The sequence below is a fragment of the Cryptotermes secundus genome, unplaced genomic scaffold (assembly GCF_002891405.2).
Source record: "Cryptotermes secundus unplaced genomic scaffold, Csec_1.0 scaffold303, whole genome shotgun sequence".
NCBI lineage: Eukaryota > Metazoa > Arthropoda > Insecta > Blattodea > Kalotermitidae > Cryptotermes > Cryptotermes secundus.
In genome coordinates this window covers 2,856,915-2,877,294 of record NW_019726229.1, presented here as the reverse complement: position 1 = coordinate 2,877,294, position 20,380 = coordinate 2,856,915, and the positions used below count along the sequence as shown (strand labels likewise).

Below are 20,380 nucleotides of genomic sequence, written 5' to 3'. Positions count from 1 at the left end.
ACAACTTGGATGCCATTAGTGATGAACGAAGTGAAAGTTTCTGCCAGGGTGTGAGTGTAATAGAACAGCACTGCTAAGGATAGTGGGATCCAGCCATGATGGGTGGATTTTGTTGGTTTTTGCACGGGGAAGATGGAATGTACTCGTATGTTAGATATGAGGTTTTCACCTAAGTGAATATGAAGAGTACTATTTTCTGGGACGTAAAGCTGTGTAGTCCAATAGTAGTTCAAGAGTGTTTCATAGTAACATACGTCTCCATCTTCAGGCTTTTCTTGCCACCTGGTTCTTGCTGGATTCATGCTTGGCTTACTCGCTGATCCCAAAGATATATGCAATAAATTCCTCTGTAATATTGATGAACTTATACCATATTACACATTGTTATATTCCAGAAAGTAATATTCTTTGGAAGATGAAATTAATTTTAAACGAAAAAAAAAATGATGGTATGTGTATTGAATTTTGATCCAAAAGTGCACCATTTTTCACTTTTGAATTTGTTTCTTGGTTTTGTTATAATTTTTGTCAATTGTAGTGTCAGAATAGGATGTTTTTTTTGGTTCATAGGAGTTTATTGTTATTTAAAATAGTGTCTGTATTTCAAATTTCATAGTAAGTTATATGTACATTTATATCTTTTGCATGCAAATAAAAAAATAAGGTACAACAAAAAAAATGTGCATGTTACAACTTTACCATTGTAGTTCTACTTTATTTCTATACTGAATTAATTTTTTTCTCAGGATTTTCTGATGACAGAAGCAGCATGTGGCGTGAACTTTGCCTTTCATCTCGTTCGCAGTTGTCTGAGCCATATCTCAGAGCAGCATTTGCATTCCTCACTGCAGAAGCAGAAAATTATGAGAACGTGCTGGTGAGCCCATGTAGTAACAACATATAAAGGTTTTCTTGGAGGTTTTCAGTATTAGATTATCCATCATTTATGGCCACACCCATAACTTAATACTGCTCTGTAAGTATCTAAGTGAGCAAAGTGTAAGTACAGGAGCATCGGTAGTAAGTGCATCTAAGTCAGGAGAATCACTGTGGCCTCTTTCTGTGTTATAAAATTCTCACTTGTTTGAAATATACCATATGTTATATTTACCTAACTGATTAATACTGTCATTGCAGGTCCCAGAGGTCAATACCGTTAACACACACAAACTGCCACTGGACATGATCCTGAAAAAGAGTCATTCAACTCCAACCATCACAACCTCCCTAAGATCTTTCTTAATGTTATTCTTCACTGCCCGTAGTCTTATAAGCAGATAGTTTTCAAGAGCTTTTCTCACTAGAATTCTGTATGCATTTCATGTTCCACCCCTCACCCCCCACCCCTTGTAACCTCCTACTAGATTTTACTGTCATAATAATAGTGGTTGACCTGTATGTATTCTTTGGGGGAACAGGGTTATTTAACAACACTTGCAAAACTATATATCAGATGGTAGGATGATTGATGAGTGATGAATTGGAAAGAATTTAGAAGGAAGATGCCATAGCCTATACAAAATAAGAGGTGTTTTTTTTTAAATCAGAACCCAGTGTCAGGAATGTTAATAAAAAAGTGAAGCTATCCCTGTAACAGGCCATGAAGGCCCATAGGGTTGTGAGAAGTTGAGGTTTTCACATCTTCTAAACACTCAGCTCACAGATGGCAGTAAGGTTGTCAGCCTTGTGCGCTGGCTGCCCTTTACTCTCCAGGAAAATTCCTGGTGCTAATTTCTGTTAGAGGCTGAGTGAACCCCAGGGCCATGGTGCGGCTGGAAGGATTAGGTCAATTGAAAAATCCAGTGACCTCTAACATCATGTGTGAGAGGGCTAAGGACATTTCAGCAAAATTTGTATGTGCAGTATGGTCTTTTTAAACGAGAACTTCATTCAAAGTAAGGTGTTTGCTGTAGTGTATATCTGATTGCAAAAAGTTTTGAAAGTATTTACCAGCGTGCTGTGTACATAACTGAGCACAGTAAAGCATGTTGATAGTCACTGCCTGCAACAGCATTAGTGTGAAGTCAGCAGTGATATTGTATACAATGGTTTTCAGTTCCAGACTGTGTGGGTTGTCATGGTATGCATTGTCTTTAATGTAGACCCACAGGAGATCATCTGGTTTTAACAAATGTGGCGAGTGTGGGGCCATAGTCCTTTCAATATGATTCAGTATCCAAACAACAGCAATAGGTTGCACATACTCACCTGTGCTGTATGACATGTTGTGATGTCTTGTTAAAACCATGCTTTGGCAATTTGCTTTTCCATATGGAGTCCCAGACTGCCTCTGAGGTCTAGTGGTCAGAGTTCCTGACTACAGATGCAGATGTCCTAGATACAATTCCCGGCACTACCAGATTTTCTGAGAGGTAGTGGCTCTGGAATGGGGTCCACTCAGCCTCTTGAGGATAATTGAGAAGCCATTTCAAGGAAATAGTGGCTCCAGTCTAGAAAACCAATATTAATGGCCATGGGGTTCCATTGCTCTGACCACGCAACACCCTCTATCTGCAAAAGTTGGCACTAACTTCACTGACAAGCGGCAGTTGCTCGGTCAGTATAGTTTTCTTGCAGACTACAGACCGTGGAATTTTGTATGGGGTCTCAGGAATTTGTGGTCTATAACACTGTAGCACTCCAAGTTAATACTTTTTTGAAGAAAATGAGCCCAACTATCCAATGGCAAACAGTTGCACACCACACCCCAATCTTGTCATGGTGAAAGGGAGTTTCTATCAACCATATGCAAGTATATTCCGAGAATTCACATAATGTGCTAAATGGGACCATGCCTCTTCTGAGAATGATGTAATGTCTTAACACTAGAGGATCAGCCTCCACCTTTGCACTCAACCACTTACATTAATTGTATTTTTCACAATCAGGTGCTAAAAATTTCTGGATGGAAACAATTGCAATGTCTCACTGCTTTGTGACAACTACTGTACAACATTCCAGCATGTTTGGAAAGTTTCCCCAGTGACTTGAGTGGACCTGCATTCAGTCTTTCTAACCTCTACTATGTGAGTCTCTAGCAATAGTCAACTGGGGAACATGTTTTGATGAGTTCACATTTCCTGTCTTCCTGAACTATTTCACAAACATCCGTATCACAGATTTTGCAGTTGCTGGACTTCCAGATCAGTGGCTGTATTCTCTCTGGGTCGCTCTAAATGATTCTATTATGAGGTAACATGACACCAATAAAATATGTTTCTCTCACTGAATGCCATGTTATTTCCTGGTTGCACTGTGTACTGCAGGTCTGAGTTTGTCAAAATGGCTATAGCCCTCTGATGTTTGATGTTAGTAACATTCCTAACATTGGGTTCTCATTTTAAACAAATCAGCCTATACTATCCCAGCATTTACCTGGATGGACTGAGGAAACTTGTCTAAGATGTCAGTTAGGATAGCTTATGACCAGGTGAGATTTCAATTGAGCACCTCATGAATAAAAGTTTAGAGCATTACCTCTAGACCAACCTTTTTATTTTGATATATGTGTGTAAGTAATCACACTTCCCATTATGTAATATCCTAAATTTTTCACCTACTTCATCCTCCCTAGGTCAGAATATTTTCTTGGTCTCTGAAACATTTGTTTTCTGTGTTGTCCCCTCAAAGTAAGATGATACATTTCATACCTGCAGAAAACAGCTGGCAAAAATTTTGTTTTGTATATCCTGATCTTCAGAATTGTAGGAAGTATGTTGGTTGAGATTACATTTAACTAAATTATATTTTAAATTAGCATATTCCTTAGCATTTTCAATCATACATAATATTTAAGCAACTGCCCTTATGTGGGGGACACAGTTTGTGATGCCTTTGCAAGTAAAAAGCGTTCTGGTCCATGATGTAGAAGACCAGAATTTTCTGTAGGAGTCAGCTTCTTTAGCCAAATGTTACACTTCTGGAAAGTCTATAGGTCTAACTACAAAATTGTAGCTGTGTTTGCAAGCTAAAATCAGTCATCATATATATTGTTAGCTAATTATATCTACAAATACATATATGGATTACATATATTCTAGAAATCGCACATTCTGCTTAAAATATCCTCAAGCAGGGCATATGATAGTGTAGATTGTAACTTTTAACATAATTCTAATTAGTAAACTAACATGGCTCTTTGTGGTTGAAGTATATGTGTCATTATATGAATTGTTGCTTTATGTATAGCCAAGAAGAGAACTATATTGTTGTGCTTAGTTCATTTCAGGTTGTTCAGGTTCATTATCTCTCCTGTTATGTATTATTAGTCTTGGGGAATTATTAATCCAGTTTTGTTTTACATATTGCCTTGAAGTCTTGCTTTTCAGTGCTCTCAGACATACACTACTGTATCAACATATTTTCTCCTTGAGTTACAAGTGCTGTTGATGCATGTATTGTTTGTGTTGAACTTTTCATTTCAGAATGAAAATGGTGTTGCTGTAGAGGACAGAGTTGCCTTTGCCTGCACTTTCCTTTCTGATGCAAAACTACATGAATATCTGAAGGAGCTGATAATCAAATTAACTGAGGAAGGCGATTTGGCTGGAATCTTGCTCACAGGTTTATGTGGTATTTCTATCATTGTCATGATAAATTGACCCAGATTTTTCTAACAAACTAACTCCATGGAGCTGAGCCCTTCTTGAGAAGCTGCCAGTTTTTTAATATAATTTAAAATATGCCTTAGACATATGTGGAATTTTACTATATGCTGTATTATTTTCATTATAATTATAAATGGTTATGTTGAGTAAATGATCGTCTCTCTGGTCTGGTGGTCAGAGTTCCTGGCTACAGATCCTGAGGTCCCGGGTTCGATTCCCGGCACTATCAGATTTTCTGAGAAGTAGTGGGTCTGGGATGAGGTTGCACTACAAACTTGATAACCAAAATAAAGACTAACGTAACCTGGTTTTCTGAAGTGGAGTTTTCTCCATAGCAGGTGTGGTCATATTTCCAGGACTTGGGAGGTAGCATAATAGGTATACTGGTTTGACTGTAATTTAATTATTACATTAATGTTGAAGCTTTCATTAAGGAATGACTAGACTTCACATAAAGGTAACAAAAGTTTTGATATAGTGTATGATTTTTTTGTACACATACAGGGAACTGAGCAAGTTGGTGTAGTGGCAGTGCTGTAGGTTTGTATTTTGGAGGTGCTCAGTTTGAATCTCAGACAATACAGCAGATATCCTGATTGAAGTTTTTCATGATTTGTCTCAGTCCCTTCAGACAAATGTTGGTATAGTACATACAGTACATACGACACAGCACGCACGTAAACTACACAACTAACAATAAGAACATACAATCAAGAGAAATAAACAACATCATCTACCATCGGGAGGAAAACAACATGACCCAATGTTGGCTCACGATTTTTAACATAATAACTAATTTTTACATACAAAAGATTTTTAATACAATTTTAAATACATAGGGTAGCTATTTTATGGAAAAGTGAACATCATATTGCGTGCAGTGGGAAATCCCAATCAGAATACCCAGCAAATATGCTTAAACGAAACAACATCATACGTAAATCTACACTTCAAGAAGCGTCAACGTGAATGCATAAGGCAAACTTTAAAACTAACTGTGATATAGTGAGCATTATTCATAACCTAAGTGCATATTGTTAAAATATTTTATGTGACAGTGTTTCCTGATCATAGTGGTGCGCCTCTGAGGATGATTCTTTTGAATCGAAACATGTAAGGTGAATAAAGACTGAAGTGTTGTAAACTTGTATGTCACACTGGACTGAAAATTATCCACTTTGATAGTATTTCAGTTAGGTGGCAGTCACCTCCTTTCATATCCATTCCAATTCATTATTCATCAGTCATCCTACCATTTGACATTATAAGAGGGCTATTCAGAAAGTCACCTCCAGTGGGCTGTTAACAAAACAGGCAATCAGAAAAAAATATTATATACAGAAAATACATACATACATACATACTTAAGTTACTTTTCAATATAGTCACTGCCACAATTAAGGCAGTTGTATTGGGGAATAACTTTTTGTATGCCTGTGTCAAAGAAGTCTGCCACATGTGAGGTCAGCCATGTTTTGACACCTTCCATCAACTCCTCATTATTGCTGATGTGCTGTGATCCCAGTCAGTTCTTCAGGTAGATAAATAGGTGGAAGTCACTCAAAGCAAGGTCAGGGCTGTAAGGAGGGTGGTCAAACAATTGCCAATTGAAATGGTGTAGCAGTGCTTGAGTGCAAGCAGCTGTATGCAGTCGCAAATTGTCATGGAGGAATACTACACCAGATATCAGCATTCCATGCCTTTTGTTCTAAATGGCCCTACACAGTTTTTTTTAGTGTTTTGCAACATACTTCTGATGTTATTGTGGTCCCTTGTTGCATTAGTGCCACCACCAGTAGTCCTATTACCACCTGGTTCATTTTGCCAGGTTATGAGTTATAGTAATAGTACTAACCTGATATTTGAAAATTCATAGAGAAAGAACTGTGTTCATTATTGGCATGAATTTTTCACTGGTTAGTAACTCCAGGCATGTAATTGTAGTGGGTGCCAGTGGAGTTTAAGTCAAAGGTCTTAAAACAGTGAATTGACTTCTCTAGGAATGTCTGTCTGGTTTTCATTTGAAAGCAAGAAATTGTTTTTATTGCCTCAGTACTAAGATCAATGTGAAGTCACAAGACTGGTCTGTTTCTTGTCATAAAATTAAGTGTTTATGAGTTAAGGTCAGTGCAGTTCTTGATGCAGTCCATGCAAGACAGATATTCAGTAAACTGTTCTTGAGTAGCTGCAGAATTTGTGGCTCCTCAAGAAGGGCTCAGCTCCAGGAGTAAGTAATATAAGTTTAGATGCTAGATGCTATGCTAGAACATCTTTTGTAACAGATAGTAACACATAAATAATCCAGATTAAGAAAAATGTACTGTAATTCCTGACACTAAGAGTTTCTGAGGGCATGTACTGTCTTCGCTCGCTTGGAAACCGGGATCGTGGGTTTGAATCTCACTCAGGGCATGGATGTTTAGTTTGTGTGTGTGCGTTTCTCTGTGCCTTGCAATAAGCTGATCACCCGCCCAAGGAGTCCTACCTAATGTGTAAGATCTAGAAAAACCGAAGTGAACAGAGAAGTTCATGGAGGTAGGCCTAGTCCCACTCGGGCTGTAGTGCCAAGGAAAAAAAAAAGAGTTTCTGTGAACACTTTCACTTAAGTGGTAGTAATAGTAATATTGCTCAAGAGGATATTTCTCTTCAACAAGAATGAAGCAGGGGTCATTTAAGAATAGTCAGGGTAAGATCTAAACAAGGTCCGCGCCATAGCTCAAGTTGTTAGTCTCTGGCTTCCCACCGCGGTGGCCCAGGCTCAATATTGGGTCTGGTCAAGTGGGATTTGTGGTGGACAAAGTGGCGCTGGGGCAGGTTTTCTCCAAATACTTCAGTTTCCCCTGCCAATCTTCATTCCACCAATTGCTCCACAATCACCCTCACCTATCATCTGGGGCTGGTACAATAGGCCAGAAGTGGCCGCAGTACAAGGGACTTAGTCCCACTCCACTAGCAATAAAAAAAAGATCTAAACAAAAAAGCCCTGATTCTGAATTACACTGGAGTGGCAATATTGAAACAATACAGAGGAATGCATTTCCTAACTTGCTCCTTCATTATGGAAGACAGCATACCAGTTAAAATTTTCAGCATCTCCTTTGAGGACAAAAAAATTCAAGATGTGGGATGGAACCATCTCATATGAAACACAACAAATTTAAAGGAGGAACAGGAAGGCCCTATGAAATGAAAGGGAGTATTTTCCGAGTTGAAACTTGGTAAAATACAGGACCTGTAAGTGTTTTGTGCAGTCGTCATTCACCATGCCAGGGTTGTGTAAACTGTGTGTAATTATTGTAACAAAAGACTGATAATGCAGACCAGTTAAATTATATCTGCTGGTATGTCTTGCAACAAATTTCACACAATTTCGTCTGTGTTATATATCAGTAATGACACCAACACATACAGATATTCAGGTGACAACTGAACCATGACCCCCTGTTCAAAATTCACCTAATATTAAACAGTCTGGCTTCCAAATTTGGGAAGTATACATTCCTGAGAAAGAACTCACCATCAGCAAGGTAGTATATGCATTCTGTAGTTTTCTGAGTGTGTGTGAAGGGGAAGCCATGTAAGTATCAGATCAAAGATTTTCCAGCTGTGTGTTGCAAAGAGTGACTATGTACACAACATCAAAATATATGTTGGCATGTCCTACTGATGCAAAACATAACTTATCCATAGGCTGTGTCAGAAGGTGCATCAAAATATATGTTGGTACATCCTACTGATGCAGAACATAACTTATCCATAGGCTGTGTCAGAAGGGGCATCAAAAGATGCAAGATGCACAAAAGATGTTACAATATGTTGGCACATCCTACTGTTGCAGAACATAACATATCCATAGGCTGTGTTAGAAGGGGCATACCCTTTATATTGATTGATGGTTTCCCAACCTGAAACTGTTTGATTGTCTGTGGCCATGTAAGATAGATTGTGAGGATATCAATTTTTTAATATTATCATTATTGAATATCAAGTTCTTTTAAAAAATAATCATTTATGACTGACTATTTTTGGCTGTGTATGTGGTTAAAATGAAGTACTGGATTAATGATGTTATCTTTAGTATGAGATTTTTCAGGTATGCTCTGGAAAATGAAATATTATGATTGCTGTGGGTTTAGGGACAAGCAATGAAGGTGTTGAGCTCCTACAGAGGTATCTGAACATGACAGGAGATGTTCAGAGTGTCAGCTTATTGGCTGCCCGTGTGTTTCCTAGAGAATTACTGCTTGACTCAGGAGTGCAAGAGTGGATTGCTAGGTAAAGAATTGCTATTATACTATGGTTTTAGCCTGCTTTTCTTATTATAACTTCTTTGCACAGGGGCATACATAGAACATATATGTCTCTCTGTCCACGTAATTGAAGTTCAGAACCACTGGACAGACTTCGATGAAGTTTGATATGAATGTTATGTCTTTAGAGGTCACTACGAACTCATACTTCCAAGTTTCCTACAGTTGGTAATAATATGGCCAACACACACAGGCTTGAGAAGAGGTTGAAATAACACTAGAACCACCTAAGTTATGGTCCTGAAATGATATTCATTACAGATCTTCAAAAAAGACACCAAATTTGTTAGTCTCAAAATGAATAACAGTATTAACAGCAATTATAGGAAGCATGGTAACCATTTGGATTTATGTGTTTAAGGGAAGGGGGATTACCAGACTATATAAAGTCAATTGGTAGGACAAAATAACAAACTGAAAAGTATTTGGATAGAAGTGGTCATGACCTGATGGAGCCATTATCATATCTGCCTGGATGGGCTGCAGAAAACTGTAGAAAATCTCAGATAGAATAGCGAGTGTCCTCGCCAAGGTTTGAACCAAGCACCTTCTGAATACTAATCTAGAATGTTATTTTAGAACTAGCTTGTTTAGTCATTTAGTTTAGATTTAACAGAGTGAACAGTAATTAAACCTTTACCATGACTGTCCCTGATCTACTGAGTGTACACTCTTCTAATATCTGCCCTGTAGTAGCTCAGCAGCTCTTATTAATCATGGCACCTTACTTAAGGGGACTTCATATTAGTTGCTTGGTTTTATATTAGCCCCAAGTAATAAAATCTTCAGTTGAAACTCACATTCATACAGGATGAACAAGGCTGTTCATTTTCTGTTATGAAATCTTTCACAGATAAAACTGCGCATAGTCATAGCAGTGAGTAATAATTGCCATACTGACTGACATAATCTTACAGATGTTTGAGCTTTAGGAAAGATGTTTATAATCCAGTTCTGGGAGTATATAGTAGTTGTAGGATTTGAGGTTCTCACAGCAGTGGTTATGAAGAGTCCTATCTTCTGGGATATAATGCCATGTAGCGTATTGAAATTCAACTGAAGTTTTGGAAGGTCATGTCACCTCCAGAGCTCTGCTTGCTGCCTGCTTCATGTTGGTGCCTTGCTTGGATAAATTTTTNGGACGATGGATAAAGTCCAAAATCCCAACATATCAGTGTGTTATACACCATCGTCAGAATCCTATAGTAACTACATAGCATTATATCACAGAAGATAGGACTCTTCATCTATTAATTCATATGTAGCATAATCATTCATTTTCTAGACTTCCCACTGTATGACACTACTACAGTTATTACAACACTCCAATATTACATGGAGGTAGAGTAAAATTTGATGAGTCATTTGCTGTTCATTTCAACTTGTAACTTGCCTCTCTCAGAAGTAACTCCCTGTAAAGTAAGTTTGTGTGTTGTGTCTTCTGCGATATGCAATATATAAAAAATGTCAGATTTCAAGGAACGGGATATGTGCATTGAATTCTGTAATTAAGCAGGATTGCAGCAGAGAACTTTGATATATTAAAACTTGCTTTCATAGGAGAGAATGAGCAGAACTCTTGAACATTCTACTGATTTTGCACCTTTGAAAATGAAGTGACATCAATTTCTGCTGAATTTTCAGGACATTCATCTGTGAGCAAGGACAGGTTCTTTAGTGGGTTTCTTCAGTTCCTGCAGGCAAATTCTGGGATAGTATTGCACAAACACTTGTGTTCACATCCTTTCCAATTCATTATGTACTAGTCCTACCATTCAACACTAATATTTGAGTAGGTGAAAGGATTTTTAACTAAACTAAATAAATAAATATTATGACCATTAAACAGAAAATATAATAATTCAGTGTTCAAATTCAAAAAAGTAAAGTAAGAAAAGAGAATGTGTTGGTAGCAATCTTTGGGACCACCCACTGAAGGCTAAATGATAGATGAATCATATAAATATGTTGAAATTCAACATTCAGGAAGCTAAAGAAGAATATTGTTTTTGTCTTTGCAGTTATCGTATTCTGCTTGATGCTTGGCGCCTTTGGAATCAAAGAGCCCATTTTGATATATTACTAAGTGCTAGCTCTCCAAATGACAAACCACCACAGCAAGTATTTGTGTCATGTAACTTTTGTGGAAAGAGTATCTCAGCTCAAATGCTGGGAATTATCAGAAACAGAGGTGCCTTTGCTCGCCTAGGAGCAACTTTACAAAAGGTTAAAGTGAGTACCCACTGCTGTGATTTGCTGGATCTCTTTTATTGGAGCCTGGATACTTCTGGTGGAACTTTGAAACTCAATCAGTAAGATTTTTATTCTTTTATATATTGTATCCACTGGGTTCCCTCATATTTTTGAGAGCATCTGCGTATCCTCTATAAACAAAATCTCAAGCCACCCAAATCTGTGCTTCATGAAACTGTGTGCGTCTTAAAAATAGTACAGGTGACAGTTTTCCATTGGATGTGACTTCAGTGTCAGATTTTCAGTATACTGGACAGAATATTTAACAACTATATTGTGCTGACTACTGACCTCCAGCTAATGCTGAGGTCAAGAAAATGTGGATCTATACATCCACTCCCCCATACACCTTCATGACATAGTACTTAAGTAGTTAAGCACAAGGACAACTTTACCTTTATAGTGCTGACTAATTTGACAATTTTAATACAGTCTCTTTTGAGAGGAATAAATACCATGGAAAATGATTCGAAACAAAGGAATATTATGAATGGGAAAATGGTGTTTCATAAGTTCATTACATATTTATAACTTGCTCCTAATCATTTGAGTACTAATATTTTATAGAATTATTGCATAAATATTATTAATAATCCACATTGTGTGCTGAATATGATTTGTAGCAGACTCAGATTTTGCGAATTTAATCTAACAGCATTTATAAGAAATACATGGTGCAGCAGGAGAATATGATGGTTTTTGGAGTGCTGTTGAGTGGGACTTGGTTTCAATAAAAAGAAAATAATTTCAGTGGAAAATCAGTAATGTAATGCAGTTTATCAGATTATACTCATTTTTTGAAAATAACAGTTATTAAATGCATTACATCTGTCAATGCAAAACTCTTGCCTGTATCTCCTTTGGATATGTACTACTGATTTGTAATTAATAAATATTGTATCCACGAACATGCATTGCACCACTTGCTAGCTCCTCATGCACAGTCATGACTGTCGTGTCAAAAGCAACTGCATGGGTTGGGGAACCATAAGCAGTATCTCCTCCCCACATCCTACATCATTCAGCCAGCCACAGCAGCACTTTGAAAACTGTCACGTTCCATTGCTATATTTATAACAGAAATCATACCACAAGGCATGTTTGACAAATCTAATAGCCAGACTGGTTGATGATTTCACCTGTATAAATTTCTGTTATCTGCAGGAAGGTCAGCAAGTTGTAGGGAACATTGTGCCCCTGTAGGTTCTTTATGCTTGTCTCTAATGTTCATGGGTAGGTCCCTTTTTCATCCTGAGAAGGTGCTAACAATTCAATTCATTTATTTCATCCATAGCTATAGAAATTAAAATGGGACATGTCAGATAACAACAACATTACATCAAGCATAACATTCAAAGTACATGAATATAGAATAATAAATAATAAATACCTAAGAGTAGAGAAAATATTTAAAACATATATACAGATTGTTTACAACATACAAACAGACTATTTAAAACATATTCCTGTACATATAAATAATTTATCTAAAACAGATTTATTTGTCAGCAAGCAGTCCATATCAACAGTTGTTAAAAAATTCCTGAAGAGAATAAAAGACGTTACACAACAGTAGACAGGTATTGTATAACCATGTTGATTGAAGTTTCTTCCACATCAAAATTTATTGGTTGGGTTCATTGTTTTGATTTGTTTCCACAAATTTTATTGTAAATGTCATATTATCTCCCATTGGCAAAACCTGATTGTAGTGGCTCATACGGATTTAGGTGATAGGTTGAAGCTGTCCAATTTAGGAGAAGGTCAATTGATTTTTTTTGGTGTGGTCAGGGTTCCGTAAAATTCATCACTTTCTTCTCACAGGCTCCTTCTGAGACATGTAGCAGGTGGCTTGGGTGAAGCTTGAAGCCAGCTGCACATCAGTAAATCAGTCAAGTTAATGTGTAACATGAGACTTGGTTCTTTAGAAATTATGAAGTTTGATAGTGGAAATCATAATTTTAGCAGGGTCCTTCTGGACTCGTGCTACCCCAGATTCCAGTTTGACAGTCACACAGCAGGTGGCAGAGTTCAACCCTAAACTCTGGCTGCTTGAGTATTTCTTTTTCTAATTGGAGGAGAAAAATTAAGCAGCCTCCCAGCTTGCTCGGTCCAGCCAATCAAAACCTGAAGTGGGATGTCCTTTGCCTGAGTTTTGGGTGACCAGAGCAGGTGCCTGTCTTCAGAGCGTGCTCTGTGTGTGTGTGTGTATGCACATGAGAGCATGTACATGTGTTTGCCTGTATGATGTAGAGTCAGGAACCATGGACAGTTATTCTGTTCCCATGGTAAGGGCATAAAGTCACAGTTCACCAGTGGTGTATGACTTTGTCATCCTAGAAGGATAACATCTCTAGGGTATTTCTTGAGATCAGGTCATGGTAGGGGTCCACATGCTGTCACAGACTGGAAGATTTAGGTGTATATCTCCTCTTTCCTTCCCCTGTGGCAGGGTAATGCCAGTGGTTTGGGAGTACAGCCCATTTTATCATGTCTCCTATGTGTCCCTTAATTCCTTGTTAGAAGGAAAATCCCATGTGAATGTCAAAGCCTGTTCTGAAACTGTTACAGTCACGATCCTAGCCCCACAGAAAATCTTAAAAGACAAGCATATTTTACATACATAAATCCCTTGGTAGCTTTCCTGGAAAGTTTAGGAATACAACGTGTTTGAAGGTCATGGATTCAATTTCCAGTGAGGTCAGTGGATTTTTTAATTGACCTAATTCTTTGTGTCACACTGTGGCCCTGGGGTCAAATCAGCCTTTAACAGAAATGAGTGCCAGCATTCTTGCTGGGAATAAAGGGCAGCCAGCACATGAGGCTGACAACTTTGCTGCCATCTATGAGCCAACTGTCGAGAAAATGTGGGAGCCTCGATATCTCACAACTCTGTGGGCCTCCATGTCTTGTTACATGGATAGCTTGCCTTGACTGTTTGAAGAATAGTGTGCTTTTGGTTGAAGTCATCAACAGGAAGCAGGCTGAGACCCTCCTTAAAGCTGATTCTTCTGACTGTCATTGTACGCATGTTGAGAAACGCTCATCCTGGGGAATTGTAACGACTGACTCCCTCGATGGCATATCAAACAAGGAGATCCAGTCATCACTTTTGAACCAGTTTGTTTCAGAGACAAACTGATTAACCAGGAATAGTGATGGCAAACCATTCCCTCTTAGATTTTATGTTGAATAAGTAATGTCCATCCACCTTTACATTTCAGACTTTATGCTGTGTTTCTGGTGTCAGAGGTTTTGGCACACCCAACAGTGGTGTGCCTGCAGCCTTATGTGACAACTTGAGCAAGAGTGGATGTGGTGAGGCCTCCTTGTCCCAACCCATCTTGCTTTGTTAATGTCACCAGAGTGCATATGACGTGATAGGAAATGTTCTATTCACCTAGATGACAAAACTATTCAGGAGCTTAATGGTGAAGGGTAATCTCTTCTCTGGTGACGCCCTAAAGAATTTCCTGGAAAGCAAACCATAAGTTGCAGCATCCATTAGAAGCTGTTCCTGATGAGATTATGTGGCAACACAGACATCTTTAAGCCTCACCCATAACACCAGTTCATTAACAGGCATCATCACATCCCATACAGTAGTTACTATGAAAGGCAAGACATGTACATGAGACGAATAGAATATCTGTCTGATTCTGCTGCTTCTGATAATAGATATGTCCTCATCAAGCACCAGTGTACAGCATGAACACATAAACAACAAATTCTCAGTTGCTGAGCACATGATGGAAACCTCAGCTAACAAGAAAACTTCCCAGTTTCTTGTCTTGATCAGGTAATCAAAAGAAACATGCCCAGACTCCATCCACACCCAACCATAGCAAGTCCCAATCTGACAGGTTGAACTTGCCAACTGACAATTCTAGCACCTCAAGAACTAAGCATAGAGGGAGACTGGAATGATCTCTGCCTAGAGGAAGGAGCAGTGTGACATTACACGTAAATTGCAGACTCTTGGAATCATGAGACACATTGCAGAGGTGGCCATTGCTATGCAACGGTCTGGTACAACATATTTTTGCAGTAACGGTTGCACACACAACAGTCAGGAGGAGTGTTCTCTAATAGATCCACATTAAACCAACATAAGCAGAAGGCCAAAGCCAGCACCAGGGCCATAGATGTCAGAATGCACTAGAAGGTCCCAATTGCCCAAGCTGTAACCAAGCAACAAGTACTGAAGACACAGCAGACTATGAAGACTAGTAAAAGTGCTGTAGTTACCCAGGGATCGTGAATATGAGAACGGTGTTGTCATTAGTTGTAAATAAGATGATCTGTTGTTAATAAATACAATTACCAGTCTGAACCCTGTGTTTTGTCACATATCATGTGATAATTTGGCTACTTTTCAAAACTTGGGAATTGGTGAATTTGTAATTTTAAATGATTTCTATCATTAGTGATTACTGTTTAGAGGAACTTAGAACCTTCGAGGATGCTGCTCACACCATTAATCACTTCCTTAACAGTCAAGCAAATAATACCTTCTACCAAGTTACAGGATATAGTACTAATTGGTAAACTGTGAAGGTATCCCTGTAACAGGCCATGGAGGCCCATAGGATTGTGAAATATTGAGTCTCCCACATTTTCTAGACAATTGGCTCACAGATGGCAGTGAAGTTGTCAGTCTTACGTTATGGCTGCCCTTTACCCCCCAGGAAGTTTCCTGTTAGGGGCTGAGTCAACCCCATGGCTGTAGTGTGGTTGAAAAGATGAGGTTAATTTAAATATCAAGTGACCCCTTTGGGAATTGAACCTACAACCTTCCAGTTTGTAGCATGGTGCCTCAACCAGCTATGCTACCATGTGACCCTAATATTAATTTGTAGTAACCCCTCTTTGATACCTAAGGGCAAATGCACTGATTGGCTAGTTGGCCCAAGAATATGGATAATATATAATTGGATGAATAAATTAATGAAACTCAAGATATGTATTAGCTGAGGGTTTAGAAAGTAGAACATTGCATCTGAGAAGTCTATTGGAATATCTTTGGCGTCACAGGGATGAATGAATGCCTGGGTATTTCAGTAATGCTTCTAGCAAAACATCATTGTTTCTTGTGTTCTTTTTAGGTCTTAAATAAGTGTAAGTAGTATCAAGACTTACGTGTCCAGCAGCTCATCATTTGGGCACCCAGCACTGTAAAGTTTACTGTTGTATTATGACCCTCACACATAGAAAACAACATTTTCACTGACTTAGGTCCTGGTTATCAACAGTTATATGCACCATCTATGGGTGTATGTGTGTTACTTGTTAGTAGGATATGTAACTCTAAACCCTAATGCAATGCATGAAATATAAGGACTGCTTGACTACACCAAATAATAACCGCCCCAGCTTAAGAGTGTAGACAGGTTTGCCAAATAAATGAATGTGCAATTATTGCACGTCCTATAATAATTCACTCCTTTTTGACATTATATGTACAGTGTTTCTAGATGTTCCAAAATAATGTTTTGCAGATGTCATCATGTCCACAGTGTCGTAAACCTTTGCCTCGTTGTGCCATTTGTCTTGTTCATATGGGGACACCTTCAGGTCTGCAAAACAACAATAGTACCAACAGCAATGGTCGTTCAGCAGCCAGTAATAAAATGGCAGAATTTTCATCCTGGTTCACATGGTGTCAATCTTGTCGACATGGTGGACATGCAGCCCATATGACCCACTGGTTCAGGTGTACTTTCCTAATTATCTTTACAGTCCAGTTAGAACCACCGCTTACTTGTATAGCATATCATATTGTCCGTTTGTGCTCATTTAAAGGAAGATGTTGATGACCACTGCACTTTAGCATCAGTGCTTTAAGTGTGTGCATGCTCTTCTCAGCCATAGTTTCCATAATGGTTACTGGCAAACAGTTGATGCATACCAGAAACTTGTCTGAAGTCACATGCGTTTGGATGCAATATATATTTTGACTTTGCTTTCCCATTCTCTACATTTTTCTTTAGAGCACCAGCAAACATGTTTAAAGAAAAGTAATTTATATATATATATGTATATGTATATACACACACGTATATGCAGCGAGTAAAAATATAAAGACTTTGTAAAATGTGAAATATTCATTATATATGTCATTACTTAACAAGCTCTTATGACTACTTTCCTTGCATGACAAATTTTTTTAGTACTAGTCATCTGGTGCTATGCAATGGCTCAAAGCACATTTCTGTAGCAGCAGGAGATTAACCTTCAAAACGCAGACTCCCTTGTTAATTTTTCACATGGACAGTCCAATCACTAACATACCAGTGGAAGAAGTCTCGCAAATCTTCAGAATTCAGCTTAATATGGGTCCTTCTTTCTCGGACTGCTCATTACTGCATGGTCAGGACATCATGAAATTACTGGACATTTGTTTAAAAACTGTGTACTTTCAGGAAGAGGATAAATTCTATCAGCAAAAAGAAGGAATGGCAGTAGGAAGCTCACTATTTCTGGTGATCAGTAACACTTTTGAGGACATAGCACTGGATACAGCAGACCACAAACCCACTAAGTGGCCCAGATATATTGAGTATACTTTTGAGGTTTGGCTGGATGGACCAGCAAGACTTCAACAATTTTCTTCACCATCACAACAGCCTCAGACATACACTTGGTGTGAAGCACACTTCATAGGCATGTGTTTTCATGATGGAACCTGGGAAAACATAAAAATGTGTAGGCAGGATAGGTGGTTTCCAGGTTGACATTCAAGTCAGGTATCCTAGAAGGCAGTCCAGATGCTGTGCTACTGAAGCTTACTTGATAAATGGAAAAGAAATGTTTTAAATAGGACTGTACCACAGAATGATTCCATATAGGTAGATTTTCTTGCACTGCACAGAGAAAAATTACTATACAATATATATCACATCAAATCTATAAGTGTGAGTAGAGATGTCCCCATGCTTACTTAAGAACCATGTCCTGAAGACATGTAGAAGTGGAGGTATAGCCTTACACATTCTTAATTTAAGCACTAATTCAAGATGAGTGGTCAGATTCATGTCTCAGTTGTATTACTCCTGAGGAAATAGTCTGTAGTACCCAATGGTTGGAAGGTTGGGTGAGCTCCAGAGACAGTTTGGGCAGTGAGGAAAAGAAAAAATGTCTGCCCCTGCTGGGTATCAAACCCCAGTCTTCTAGACCATAGCCTAATCACTATACTGACTGGGCTATCCTGGTTTTCATTAAATCTGTTGACAGCTATACTCGTGCACATTTCTAATGATGATAAAGTCTACTTGGTACTTACATTGAAATACATCACCATTTCCTTCAGTAGAATTGTTTGCAGTAAAGATGATTATCTTGATTCTGAGTTTTTAACTTCATTTCATTTCCTGTGTCATCCATGAAAGGAAACAAATAAATGTGTTTATGTTTCAGGGAACATTCAGAATGTCCTGTAACATCCTGCGCTTGCCGCTGTCTCTCTCTGGATGCAGCTAGCAAAGTTACCTCCGTCATTACTCATAGTGGGAGAATGCAGCAGTAACAAACATTGATGCTTCGTGGTAATTCTGTAAGATCCCGTACAGGATTTAATATACAGAATATGACCTGGCCAAGCAGACTTTTATTGTTTTGAATTAAGGAAACATCTGTATTGATGTGCTTGTGTCTTTATGTTTAAATCAGCATGCTTACTGTACTTGGCATATTATACTCAGACATCTTTGTTGGTCAGATGTGTCACAGTTATGGCCAGAGGCCAGGATGATTAGGTGACCATACCTAGGGGTGTAAGTCAAACAAAAGAACATAGCTCCCTGAAGCCTTTGAGTCACACTGTAGTGGTTTGATTTGGAATGTTTAAGACCCACTGCACAGCATGTTCACACAGAATGAACTCTGTAAAATTTACTTCACTGTTGAAGTATCAATCAGTTTCTCTATTTGTTCCATCACACAGTCACTGTGAAGATGCAGTCTGCATATGACTCTGTTGGCAGTCATTACAAAGATGCAGTCTCCATATGTGATGTGTGAAGAAATGTTGAATACAAGCTGACTCGGATTGTTCCTTGTATTTAAGGTACAGATTGTAGTAATGGAATGTGACAGTAGAGTGATATTGGAGAGCTGGGTTCAAAATATTCTATCTGGAAATGGAATAGATCAAAATCTGCCTGATCAGTCCAGTTTATTTTAGGAAACAAATCAGGTCTTTGTCCAGTTCATTTAACTTGATCTCACAGAAGTGAAGTCTATGGTCAGGATTTTCTTTCAACAACCCATTAGTTAATCTTGAATGCAGTACTTTAATTTGGCTTAATGTAATATCCATTGAACTGGCTGTCTAGAGATTCCTTGCTCTGGAGCAAGCCTACAAGTAGATTTCTTAGTTCTTTTAATTACTACTTGCCAAATTAACACTTTTTTTCCTCTAACCTTGCTTTTCTAGGTCACCACATTCCAAGAAAATCATATGGTACCATGTTCTTCAAATTGCTGGTGCAGATTGTACATGGCCTTACATGGTGGTAGACCTGAACCAAATTAATGATCATACTACTGTGCAGCACACTGGAAAACCGCTTTTGTATCACGTTTTTAAAGCAAAAACCTGTACTTATTTAGTCAATGTAATCACACCTGAAACATGACAGAACAGAAATGGTGTGGAACAGGTGTTTCTGTATGCGTCAATACACTAGGACACTTTGACTGATAATGACTGGGAGGAAGCGGCTGTTACTACCTGTTCTGCATGCAACAGTATACTGGGCAACCAGTACACCCCAGTGGATTGTGACTTTGTGCCATCTTGCATATTAAAATGTAAAGTCACCATATGAGTATATGTAATTTATTTGTTTATGCTGATTAAATACTATTAAAACCTTGACATATTTCCACATTAACCTTTAAGAGCCGAAGGACACCATATGGGGACCTTTAAAGTAAAGCTGAGGTGGCCAAAAGACACCATATGGGTATGCGCAGTCCACGCGTGCGCACAGTGTTTTAAAATCTAATTTTAAGATAGAAATTCTTGTTCTACTTACATTATTTTTGGACACCAGCTTTATAAGTAGACAGTCTTCCCTCCTGCATCATCTAACTGAATGTTGCATGTCACTGAATGCAGAGTCCGACGTCGCAATTCATGCACTTTGTCAGTAATGTACTCTGTTTTCCACACGAAGCGCGCACACGCAATGTTAGTCTCGTATTAGC

The 20,380-nt window shown here is 38.4% G+C and overlaps 1 protein-coding gene across 7 annotated transcripts in view; it reads left to right on the top strand.

Annotated features, from left to right (window-relative positions):
• Positions 1 to 20,103, top strand: part of LOC111864025 (GATOR complex protein MIOS) — a 41,304-nt gene extending 21,201 nt beyond the window's left edge. The window contains exons 10-16 of one of the 7 annotated variants that reach the window (XM_023850954.2): positions 747 to 877; positions 4,425 to 4,572; positions 8,744 to 8,882; positions 10,939 to 11,149; positions 16,669 to 16,883; positions 18,587 to 18,714; positions 19,605 to 20,103. In XM_023850954.2, coding sequence (XP_023706722.1) covers positions 747 to 877; positions 4,425 to 4,572; positions 8,744 to 8,882; positions 10,939 to 11,149; positions 16,669 to 16,883; positions 18,587 to 18,695 — 953 coding nt within the window. In that variant the 3' untranslated portion in view covers positions 18,696 to 18,714; positions 19,605 to 20,103. Of the gene's footprint in view, positions 1 to 746; positions 878 to 4,424; positions 4,573 to 8,743; positions 8,883 to 10,938; positions 11,150 to 16,668; positions 16,884 to 18,586 lie in introns of all 7 variants that reach the window. The other 6 variants (XM_023850955.2, XR_002842719.2, XR_002842720.2 and 3 more) reach the window with 6 other exon arrangements.
• Positions 20,104 to 20,380: the final 277 nt, after the last annotated feature.